Raw genomic sequence first — 13,062 nt, forward strand, 5'->3', positions numbered from 1 at the left:
TTAAGACTATTTTTCTTATAACTGATTCCTGAAGTGGAACTATTGGTCAGAGAGTGAAATGTATTTTTAAATCGTTTGATACATAGAGCTGAATTGCTTTTTTTCTAAAAACGTTTTACCAATAGTATATACTTTCACCAGCGTTTCTTCTTACTCTGATCTCTAAGAAATTATAATTGTAAACTAAAATCTATTTGTTTTTTTTTTAGTCTTCCCTGATTTTTTTCCCAAGCTAATTGGTATTTATTACAACACAATTGGCATAAAGTGATAAAGTGGAATTGTCAGACATTTTACATCTGCATTACTTTTAGAAATTAAAAGAAAAAGCTTACCATCTACAATGCTATCAAAGTTTCAGTATGTGTCATCTACTCATTAGAAAGTAGATATACATTTTAAGGTTATTTCAGTTTTAAAGATGTGAAATTCAAGTTGCCGCTATATTTCATGAGATACAATTTTTTTCCATAAGCAGTTTTTTTTTTTACATCTTTATTGGAGTACAATTGCTTTACAATGTTGTGTTAGTTTCCTCTGTACAACAAAGTGAATCAGCTATATGTATACACTTCCCTGATTTTTGTTTTGACTTTCTATTCAGATAAATCTCATTCTCTGAACTTTAGTTTTTCTGTGTGTGAAAAAGAACAATTTTGAATGAATTTCTTAGGCTTAATTGATCATCATCATTAGGTTGAATGTACATTTCTTAGTTTTTAATGTTTAAATAAAACAAGCAAGAAAAATGTTACAATCGCCCCATCTTTTACCTCTTTCAAACATTGACTAAAACACCATATTTTAAAATTATCACTACCACTTCCAAAAATTGTTGATAACTACCACTAAATATACATGTATATTATAGCTTAGCAATTCTACTTCTAGGTAATTTACCCAACAGAAATTCATACCTAGGCTCACCAAAGACAACACAAGCATTCCATGGCAGCATATTTGTAATAAAAAACCGGAAACACTCAAATTTTATCATCAGTAAAAAAGATAAATAGAATTGTAGCATATTTACATCATTGAATACTATACAGCAATGAGAATGAATAAACTACATGGAACAACATGGATATTCACATACATAAGGTGGAGCCAAAGAAGCCAGACACGGAAGAGTACACACTGTATGATTCCACTTACGTAAAATTCAAACACGGGCAAAATTAATCTGTGGTGTTAGAAATCAGGATAGTAATGTCTTTTGGGAGGAAGTAGTGACCAGGAGGGGAGCAGGAGGGGCTTACTGGTAATATTCAATTTCATAATCTGAGCTCTGGTTAAATAGGTGCACTCCATTTATAAAAAAAATATTGAGCTATAAACATAATTTGTACAGTTTTCTGTATGTATATTATACTTTTAAACAGTTTTTAAAAACTGCTCTGTTTTAATTCCTAGACTTCTAAAGTCTGAGCATTTATTTTTTAAAACCTTAAACTGTTGCACGTGTTGCAAGGAAGTGTGACCTCCAAAATGAATTTCTTTTGGAATTTTAGTATGGGGCTTATACCATGTCCTAAGTATTAATAGTTCTATGGGGGTTTTGTGTGTGTGCGTGTGTGTTTGTGTGTGTTGTGTGTGTATTTGTGTGTGAACAGTTTTAAATAGTAGGAAATTGTGATTAATACAGTTCAAGCATACCCTGGAATAATTATTTAATAGGGTAAAGGTAATGCTGCAGTTTTTTTAAACACCTTGAGGTGTAAGAGGAGAAGTTTGGTCAAATAATTATAGTCATTGAGGCCCTTATTAATATACAAATGAACATGTAGTACTTAAAGTTCTAAAGACATTAATCAAATTTTTTTCTTAAATTTTGCAGTGTGTGATTAATAAAGTTTCACAAATAGAAGACATAGACACAGATGTTGTTTTGAAGTAAGTATAAATATTAAGTTGGGGTTACCAGTCAGGGAAAAGATAACGCATTAGAATAATCTAAGGAGGATTTAGTTCAGGAATTATTTGCTAAGGTGTGGGCAGAGTGTAGGAAAATCACAAGTGATAGTGAAGTACCTTTAAGGGACAAAGAAAGAGAGCAGTTAATGGAATTCAGGAGAAGAAGATGTAAGTAGCTGAAAAAAAAAAAGTCTTTTAGTAGTTGAAGCGATCTTCAGTGGAGGGAGGCAGTCATCCTGAGGTAACCCCTCAGGGATGGAGACGGACTATTAGCACCTTTCCTCCTTTCAGTCTTTTGTAAGGGCTCCTCACTGGCCAAGCCCAGCAGGTCAGCCTCCCAGGGCAGAGAGAGGGTGGAGAGGATACAACGTCATATGGAGGGTGGAAATTGAAGAGGAGTAGCGGTGTTAAATTTAAATTATTTAGCTATATAATTAAAACCCAGTTAGCTTTGAGAAGTTTGAGTACATGATTTTGAATTGCCCATGTCTATAATTTTTTGTTTTCCCCTTGAAATAACTATTCTTATTTTAAGGAGAACAGTGATAAATATTTTATGACTATGAATTTCTTGTTCATATAGGTATCTAAACTTTATTAACTGGTCTAAGATATGAATAGTAATATGGATAACTGTAAAACTTCTCTGGGCCAGACTCATAGAATGAGGATTGTGGAGTTTTAATTTCCACACTATTACCTACTGAAAGCTCAGTTTCAGAATTAGTTGAAGCAATCCTAATAATGCAGGGATCACTAGTAGCTGGAAAAATTAAGTTACTGGACCTTTGCTAAAAGCCCTATATACATGGAGAGTCAGTTATTTTTAATATTTTTCTTCCCTAGGGAATTTTCTCAACTTAGAGAACATTCTATATCTCAAGTGTATAGGAGTATCTTTTGAGAATAAAGTCCTAGGTGTAGCAGCATTAATTAAAAATTTGGAGTAATAAGTCATTGTAGTACTCTAAAATATCTTTATGGATTTCTATTTTTTTATTAATTTTTAATCTTAAAGTTGATTGATGTCAGTTATAAAAATATTGGCTGTACTATTATGTATTGTAGTATTTAGTATATATATAATATATATGTAACTAATACAATATTGGCTAATACTTACATAGCACTGTGCATTGTTCTGAGTACTTCGTATTAACTCAGTTTATATTCACAGCTACCATATAAGGTAGGTTCTACCTATTTAAAATGAGAAAATTAGATCATGGAGGAGTTAAGTCATTTGTCCAGAGTCACACAACTAGTAAGTGGCAGGGCTGGAACTTGAACCAAGGCATTGTGTCTTAAGAGCCCATGCTCTTAGCCACCATGCCACATGATATACGGAAGAGCACTTTTTAGTCTGTAGTTAGAAAAGTAGGTTATTAAGTTTATTAGGGGAGATGTTATGTTTCTATTTTTATTTTTTTTAACATTTTTATTGGAGTATAATTGCCTTATAATGGTGTGTTAGTTTCTGCTTTATAACAAAGTAAATCAGTTATACATATACATATATCCCCATATCTCTTCCCTCTTGCATCTCCCTCCCTCCCACCCTCCCTCTCCCACCCTTCTAGCTGGTCACAAAGCACCTAGCTGATCTCCCTGTGCTATGCGACTGCTTCCCACTATCTATTTTACATTTGGTAGTGTATATATGTCCATATATACACTACCACTCTCTCACTTTGTCTCAGCTTACCCTTCCCCCTCCTTGTGTCCTCAAGTCCATTCTCTAGTAGGTCTGTGTCTTTATTCCCGTCTTGCCCCTCGGTTCTTCATGACCATTTTTTTTTTTTTTTTTTTAGATTCCATATATATGTGTTAGCATACGGTATTTGTTTTTCTCTTTCTGACTTACTTCACTCTGTATGACAGACTCTAGGTCCATCCACCTCACTACAAATAACTCAATTTCGTTTCTTTTTATGGCTGAGTAATATTCCATTGTATACATGTGCCACATCTTCTTTATCTGTTCATCTGTCGATGGACACTTAGGTTGCTTCCGTGTCCTGACTATTGTAAATAGAGCTGCAATGAACATTGTGGTACATGACTGTTTTTGAATTATGGTTTTCTCAGGGTATATGTCCAATAGTGGGATTGCTGGGTCGTATGGTAGTTCTATGTGTAGTTTTTTAAGGAACCTCCATACTGGCTGATTTTAAGGAATCTCCATAGTGGCTGTATCAATTTACATTCCCACCAACAGTGTATGAGGGTTCCCTTTTCTCCACACCCTCTCCAGCATTTATTGTTTGTAGATTTTTTGATGATGGCCATTCTGACCGGTGTGAAATGATATCGCATTATAGTTTTGATCTGCATTTCTCTAATGATTAATGATGTTGAGCATTCTTTCATGTGTTTGTTGGCAATCTGTATATCTTCTTTGGAGAAATGTCTGTTTAGGTCTTCTGCCCATTTTTGTATTGGGTTGTTTGCTTTTTGATATTGAGCTGCATGAGCTGCTTGTAAATTTCGGAGATTAATACTTCGTCAGTTGCTTCATTTGCAAATATTTTCTCCCATTCTGAGGGCTGTCTTTTCGTCTTGTTTATGGTTTCCTTTGCTGTGCAAAAGCTTTTAAGTTTCATTAGGTCCCATTTGTTTATTTTTATTTCCATTTCTGTAGGAGGTGGGTCATAAAGGATCTTGCTGTTATTTATGTCATAGAGTGTTCTTCCTAAGTTTTCCTCTAAGAGTTTGATAGTGTCTGGCCTTACATTTAGGTCTTTAATCCATTTTGAGTTTATTTTTGTGTATGGTATTATGGAGTGTTCTAATTTCATTCTTTTACATGTAGCTGTCCAGTTTTCCCAGCACCACTTATTGAAGAGGCTCGTTTATTAAGGGAGATGTTATGTTTCTATTTTTATTCCAGAATATATCTTTTCCATATTTAACCAAAATTAGTTTATTTCTCTATGCTTTTTCATCGAATGGTCACGAAGCATGTTCACATGGAATTACTACATGATAAGATTCATAAGTCAGTGTACTTGACTAGTCTTAGAGATGTTTAAACAAGGAGAAGTTGCTTAGTAATTGACATCTTCATCTCAGTTTTACAATTTTAGCTAGGTATCTAGATTAAATTGCGTTTTATTATTCTTTTGTTGCTAGTATTTAGTGTAGTTTCCTCCAATTTGTAGATAACACCATGTTGGCCTGAAGACAGTCATTATTTTTGTTTGAATTTTCTTTTCTAGGCTTGCAGATCAGATGAGAATGTTGAATTTTCTTCAGTGGTTTGATCTGCTAAAGGATATTTTCTCTAAGTTTACAATTTTCCTACAGAGAGTTAAGGTAAGCTTATGTGTTTATCAGTTTGTCCAGAATATCCCTAAAGTTAAGTCATCTTTCTAGATATGAAAATTAGAATAAAACAAAATTTCTTTGTTTCTGTAATTTTTCTAAAGGGTTTTAAATTAGATTTGAAGTTCTTCAGAGTATTTTGGTACCTTTTTATAATTTTGGATGATATGTTTTATTTTAAAAGAAATATGATGCTAACTTGGCATTAAATATTATACAGTAATATTTCCTTTTGTGATGCTTGAATCTCTGTAGATTACCTAGAATTACAATATTGTGAAACACTCAAAAATCTATCCCAAACCACTTAATTTTTCTAGGAATTTAATGTTGATATAATGGTATTTTTAAACATATGGTTCATATTTAAAATGCTCTACTGATGTTCTTTATTGCAGGGTTTTTTTTCATTTTTCAATCTGGAATCCATTCATGTATCATGCATTGCATTTAATTACTTTGTCCCTTTGATCAAACAACTTAATTTGAATCCAATCATTATAAGGAAAAGAACACATGCCACACAGCATTTTTCAGAAGAAAAAATGTCACAGACTCTAATACATGTTGGTTGGGATTACCAACATGTCATAACTGTGTTTTAATAAGACAGTCATTAGGAATTACTGAGTATAACAGACTGTTTGTGAAATGTGATATTCTTTGAATTATCAGGTGTCAGTATTGTATTTATGTCCTAGTTAACATCCCTGACATCTCCTGAGTTTCATGTTAAAAATGATCTGAGGGACTTTGGTACTTATCTGCGATATGACTTCCTTATTGACATTGACATGCTCTAAGTCACATACATAAGCTTTCCAGTCAGAGTGGGAAAAGTTTTATAAAATGTGATTCACTATACTTAATTCAGACTCCTACCAAAATGTTGATCCTATCCATTGATAGTGATAGATAGCAAACCTTTATCTGTGGATTGCACAGTAATGAGGGCTTGTTTTCACTTTTTCTTATATTCCTACCATGACCTTATCACACACAGGTCTGGTTATATAGAACTCCTACATTGCATAGTTAGAACTGGCCAACTTTTTGCCAGTTATTTTTAAGTAGCTATCTTTTAGGTTCTATATCAGTTAAACTAAGCCACATTATTATTTGATGTATGTACAATATGGGAACAGTGATCTGTCCTAATTGTAGCTTCTTATTTTCACATTTAGGCCACTTAAACTAATACTGTTGTAAAACATCTTTGAAAATGATGTTTAATCTTTAAATATAGTACTTTTTTCTTTGAAAAAGTTTGTGGTTTCTTGAGGGCATGATTTTGCTGAAAAATAATGTTATTTACAGCTGTTCATTTTTAATGAAGAATTTTTAAATAACTACAAATTGGAAAGAACCATGATGTCTAACAATAGAGGAATGGTAAAATAAGTTATGCCTGGTATATTCACTATCATGGAATATCATGCAGGCAAGGATTTTTAATGATTGAAGAAAATGCATGCATTATAACATTAAGTTAAAAAGCAAGACAGAGACCTACTTAAATATATAGTCTGCTCTTAGCTGTGTTAGAAAGATTTTTTTACCTCTTCATCTCCATAGACCAAAGAGACAGCTTGTCTTTTTAGTGGTTATCTTTAGGTGGTAGTATTATGTATAATTTAAATTTGTGATTCATTCTTTTCTGTTTTTCCTAAGTTTTCTACAAAAAGAGGTATTACTTTTTTTTAATTGAACTATGGTTGATTTACAATGTTGTGTTAGTTTCTGGTATACAGCAAAGTGATTCAGTTATACATATATATATTCTTTTTCATATTCTTTTCCATTATAGTTTATTACAGGATATTGAATATAGTTCCCTGTACTATACAGTAGGACCGCTGTTTATCTATTTTATATATAGTAGTTTGTATTTGCTAACCCCCAAATCCTAATTTATCCCCCCGCCTGCCGCACCACCACCACCCCCTCAGCTCTTTCCCCTTTGGTAACCATAAGTTTGTTTTCTATGTCTGTGAGTCTGTTTCTGTTTTGTAAATAAGTTCATTTGTATCAGTTTTTTTAGATTCTACATATAAGTGATATCATGTGGTATGTGGTATTTGTCTTTCTCTTTCTGGCTTACTTCACTTAGTATGATAATCTTTAGGTCCGTCCATGTTGCTGCAAATGACATTATTTCATTCTTTCCTACGGCTGAATAATATTCCATTGTATATATGTACCACATCTTCTTTATCCATTCATCTGTCGATGGACGTTTAGGTTGCTTCCATGTCTTGGCTATTGTAAATAGTACTGCTATGAACATTGGGTTGCATGTATCTCTTTGAATTAGAGTTTTCTCTGGATATATGCCCAGGAGTGAGACTGCTGGATTATATGGTAACTCTATTTTTAGTTTTTTAAGGAACTTCCATACTGTTCTCCATAGTGGCTGCACCAATTTACATTCCCACCGACAGTGTAGGAGGGTACCTTTTGCTCCACACTCTCTCCAGCATTTACTATTTGTAGACTTTTTGATGATGGCCACCCTGACTGGTGTAAAGTGATACCTCATTGGGGTTTTGGTTTGTATTTCTCTAATAATTAGTGATATTGAACATCTTTTCTGGTGCCTGTTGGCCATCTGTATGTCTTCTTTGGAGAAAATGTCTATTTAGATCTTCTGCCCATTTTTTAATTGGGTTGTTTGGGTTTTTTTTTTTTTTTTTGGATATTGACCTGTGTGAGCTGTTTGTATATTATGGAAATTAATCCCTTGTCAGTTGCATCATTTGCAAATATTTTCTCCCAGTCCATAGGTTGTCATTTCACTTTGTTTATGGTTTCCTTTGCTGTGCAAAAACTTTTAAGTTTAATTAGGTCCCATTTGTTTATTTTTGTTTTTATTTCCATTACTCTAGGAGACAGGTCCCCAAAAATATTGCTGTGATTTACAACATGTCAAAGACTGTTCTGCCTATGTTTTCTTCTAGGAGTTTTACAGTATCTGGTCCTACATTTAGTTCTTTAATCCATTTTTAGGTTTTTTTTTTATATGGTGTTAGAGAGTGTTCTCGTTTCATTCTTTTACATGTAGCTATCTAGTTTTCCCAGCACCACTTGTTGAAGAGACTGTCTTTACTCCATTGTATATTCTTGCTGTATTTTGCCCTTTGTTGTAGATTAATTGACCATGAGTGCATGGGTTTATTTCTGGGCATTAATTGTATTTTGTATTTTTATTAGAATTCTTGTTTATTGTTTATATCCCATAGTGTAAGATGATTTGTATAGCTAAAAAAGAAAATAATCCTTAAATGCAAGCTTACATTCTTTTTTAAGAAATTTTTAACTTTTAAGTTTTCAATTTGTTATGTGGACAAATAATTCTGGACTATCATTTTAAAGACTTATGAATATGGTTACCAGATTATTTCATTCATTATTCTCAAGACTGGAAAAATTTATTTTAGCGGTTCTGGTCTTTGAACATGAACTTGACTGTAAACTGCTGCAATATGAAAGTTCAGAGAATAAATCGCGTACCTACTGTTGAATCTACTATGTATTGTAAAATCTTCTGGAAAAAAATAATCAGCAAACCTTTAAAACTGTAGGTATGGTGAAAACAGTGAAGAAGAACCCTTAAGAGAACACCTGATACACTGTATATGGAAAGTTTATTGTATTAGCTAAGATGTTATCAGTTAAAAGGGACAAAGTATTCAAATGAAACTAATTTAAACAATAAAAGAAATGCATTGGCTTGGGGAACTTAAAATAGTCCAAAACGAGGATAGGCTTCAGTTATGATGTGGTCATGGTTTTCTCCCTTAGTTTCTCTGTTTTAATTCACTTCTACCTCCTCTTTGTTGGCTTCACCTTCAAAGTAACCAACCTAATTATAGCAAAATGTCTATGTATAACAGTTTTAGGTCTTCCACATTTGTATACTCTACTTCCTAAAACAAGATTTTTTCTTCTTCAATCATCAAAGTCCTTGGTTTTAATCCACTGGGCTGATTTAGGTTACTGTGGTCAGGACAATGCTGTGCACTGCTTGCTTTGGGTCTGGATTTTCTTCTCACTTCTGAACTAATCCTGTGGCAAGGAGGTTGGGAGTATACTGTGTGGGATACGTAGGACTAACACCTGAAGCCAGAAGGTGGACTCAGTTTTGCATAGCTGTATTCCTATGGGGGAGGTATAGAATAGTTGTTGGGGAGAAAAAGACTATGTCCAAAGACCGTGACCATTTTTTATAAAAAAATTTTTTAAGAAAGAAAATCATCAAGAGAGAAGAGATAAGGAAGAAGAAAGGCAAAATGAAGATGGGGGAGAAAGCACATCAAGATTAAGACGAGACAGTAGTGAGGATTAAAAGCAGCAATGGAGGAGTGTAGCAAGGAGCAAGCTTGTGACAATAGAGAAGTGATTAATGGAGAAAGAAAATATGCAGTGTCCACAGACACTCGAAGGCTCAGAATCTCTCATATACTGTATGGAATATTGTATCACTTAGAGTGCGTTTAGTTCCAAATAACAGGAAACACAGAGTGTTTTAAACGATTAAGGGGGTTTATTAGTTCATATAACTGAAAAATAACCATAGGTAGGTCAGCCTTTAGGTGCTTGATAGAGAGGTTGATGATGTTATCAAGCCTTGGTTTTGTTTCTCTGTGTTTCTCTCAGTCTGTCTTCTGTGTATCTTCTTAGCTTTAAGCTCAGGTGGTTCCATTAGTTGATTGGACTAGCTTAGACCCTTATCCTATCTTTGGAGACTTAAAGTTGGAGTCTGCTTGCCTAGAACCATGTAGATCCTAAAAAAGAAATCAAGAGTTTTAAGAAAGGAGCAACAAATTACAAGAACGCAACCATGAACGTTAAAGTAGGAATGCAGCCCCTGTTTCTTAGTAGTCCATGAAGACATTGACTTACATAAATTTACTCTTAATTCATCTAGCTTTCAGTATTTGTTAAGTACCTCCTATGTGCCCAGTACTTACTATTCTAGGCAGTAGGATATAATATCTCATGGAGCTAACATTGTAGTGGAAAGAGACCTAGAATTAAAAAAATAAAAAGATAGTGGTAACTGTTATTTTAAAAAAACTGGTTAATGAGATAGGGTTGCTGGAAGGAGTCATAGGAGGCTTTTTTTGTTGTTTTTGATTCAGTTTTATTTATTTATTTATTTATTTTATTTTTTTGCCGTGCGGCATGAGGGATCTTAGTTCCCCTACCAGGGATCGAACCCTTGCCCCCTGCATCGGGAGCACGGAGTCTTAACCACTGGACCACCAGGGACGTCCCGGAGGCTTCTTGAGGAAGTGACAGTCGTGCAGGAACCTGAGTGATGAGAAGGAAACATGTATGCAAACATCAAGGTGAAGAACATTCCAGGCAGAGGAAACAACAAAGGCACTGAGATGGGAACAGTGGAATTTAGAAGAATAGGAAGAGAACCAGAATGTCTGGAGAGCAGTGAATGAGTGAGAAAAAGGTGTAAGATGAGGAGAGAGAGATGGATTTAAGGGTAGGTACGGTAAGGAATACGGATTGTTTTTTCCTTTTAAGAAAGCACAGCAGGACTTCCCTGGTGGTGCAGTGGTTAAGAATCCGCCTGCCAACGTAGGGGACATGGGTTTGATCCCTGGTCCGGGAAGATCCCACACATTGCGGTGCAACTAACCCCGTGCTCCACAACTACTGAGCCTGTGCTCTAGAGCCCGCGAGCCACAGCTACTGAAGCCCATGCGCCTAGAGCCCGTGCTCCTCAACAAGAGAAGCCACTGCAACGAGAAGCCCGTGCACCACAACAAAGAGTAGCCCCCGCTCGCCGCAACTAGAGAAAGCCCGTGCACAGCAGTGAAGACCCAATGCAGCCAAATCAATTAATTAATTAAAAAAGAAACCCAGTGAATATTTGTTGCATAGATGATTGGATACTGGTTGCTCTGTTCCAAACACCCCCCTTTAAAAAAAATAGAAAAGAAAGCACATCAATCAACGAATATGATCCTCTGACAGGCAAGTTATGTTTAGTGTAACCTATTTAAGAAGTTAGAGAAATATGCAGTATATTTTAGGGAGATTTCCATTTACAAAATTAATTTGTAAATGGAGCCCTATGTCTAAGCTTTAGGGAAACATCTCTGTTGAGCAATTCTTTTTCACAATTCACCTTTACTGTGTAATAAAAGAAATTCTGATATGCATGACCTTGACTCATTTGTAAGATGTTCAAAAGTACATACACAGAGTTCACTTTTGGAACCTTTAGGTACAAAATATTTTAAATCCTTTAAAAATGTACCCTGTTTTCTTGTAGGCAACGTTAAATATCATTCACAGTGTTGTTCTCTCAGTTCTTGACAAAAACCAAAGGACTAGAGAATTGGAGGAGATTTCGCAGCAGAAGAATGCTGCAAAAGACAATTCACTGGACACAGAGGTGGCTTATTTAATCCATGAAGGCATGTTTATAAGCGATGCATTCAGTGAGAGTGAATTAACACCTATAGCAATTGACGCTACCTCTCAAAGAAATGCATCTCCAAATAGTGAGCCCTGCAGCAGTGATTCGGTATCCGAACCAGAATGTACTACTGATTCTTCATCCAGCAAAGAGCAGACATCATCCTCTGTTACTCCAGGAGCTGTGGATATTATGTGAGTATGGTGACTGCTGTCAAGTTAACAAGATTCTGAGTCATCTTATTAATGGTTCCAATAAGATTGGTTATTCAGTTTATTGAGAAACCGTGTACACTTTGGTCTTTTGGAATTTAATTTAACAAAAATAAATTAATTTTCTGAAACATGTATCTTTTTGAAAATGTATGCAAGGTAAGGAGGTGAGCATTGGAAGTAATTGAGAATTGTAGAATTTTAAGGCTGGGAAGGAACCATTTAATTAAATGCCCTCAATTTGGAGAGTTTAGATGACTTATTTAGAGTCATTAGTGGCAGAACCTGTCCTGGAACTCAGGTCAGTATTTCCTTGGTTATGTTTCTTTCTTTTACTATGTCACCTTTGTATTTTGTATATAGTGAAAATCTGTTTGAGTTACAATTTTCAGTTTTTCAGACATGAATTTCCAAGTGGGTCACACTATCTTTTTTAAACTTATTTTGAAATAATTTCAAATTTACAGAAAAGTTGTCAGCATTGTACAAAAAACTCTCATATATCCTTCACCTTGCTTCCCCAGTTAATGGTTTACCACATTGCCCTCTTTCTCCCTTCCTCTCTCTTTCTCACTCTCTTTTCGTCTCTCCTTTCTTTGTCTCTCATGTTAAAATTTTTTCTCAATCGTATGACAGTAGGTTGCAGACTTGATGTTCCAAATACTTCAGTGTATATTTCCTAAATACAATAACACTCTCTTAAATAACTACAGTATACCAATTAAAATCAAGAAAACATTGCTGCATTATTACCATCTAATGCACAGACCCCATTCAAAGTTCACCAGTTGTCCCAATAATGTTCTGAATAGGAAGAGCAAAAATAAAATAGCCATTAAAATCTCTCTGGTCCAAGAACATTGTTTGTATTTTGTTATTACTAAGAATAATAAGAATTCAGTACTTTTGTTCATTTTGATGTAAGTTGGCTTATAGCCCAGGAGCTTATAAAGGTTGCAGTTATAGTGTAAAGTCAGCTATAATACCTCCCCCTCCCCACCATAAATCAATCAATCAAACCCTGAACTACATATTAATAAAATTTTTTCTTCTCTGTTCTGGCTTATATTTTCACATTTATTAGTTAGGGTTCAGTCTAAAACTGCTGTTAAAAGAGATGTAAAAACATCTGTAGCTTAAACAATATAGAATTTTGTTTCTCTCCTG

The 13,062-nt window shown here is 34.5% G+C and overlaps 1 protein-coding gene across 6 annotated transcripts in view; it reads left to right on the forward strand.

The window, feature by feature from the left end:
• The window catches only part of VPS54 (VPS54 subunit of GARP complex), a 95,048-nt gene that overhangs the window by 53,798 nt on the left and 28,188 nt on the right, over window positions 1-13,062 (forward strand). For all 6 annotated transcript variants that reach the window (XR_009521442.1, XM_060026497.1, XM_060026496.1 and 3 more), the window contains exons 10-12: window positions 1,841-1,896; window positions 5,136-5,232; window positions 11,537-11,877. Coding sequence is in view for 5 of the 6 variants with exons in the window: in XM_060026497.1 (XP_059882480.1) it covers window positions 1,841-1,896; window positions 5,136-5,232; window positions 11,537-11,877 (494 nt within the window). In the remaining variant the exon portion in view is untranslated. The remainder of the gene's footprint in view (window positions 1-1,840; window positions 1,897-5,135; window positions 5,233-11,536; window positions 11,878-13,062) is intronic.

This window comes from Delphinus delphis, chromosome 12, assembly GCF_949987515.2.
Source record: "Delphinus delphis chromosome 12, mDelDel1.2, whole genome shotgun sequence".
Lineage (NCBI taxonomy): Eukaryota > Metazoa > Chordata > Mammalia > Artiodactyla > Delphinidae > Delphinus > Delphinus delphis.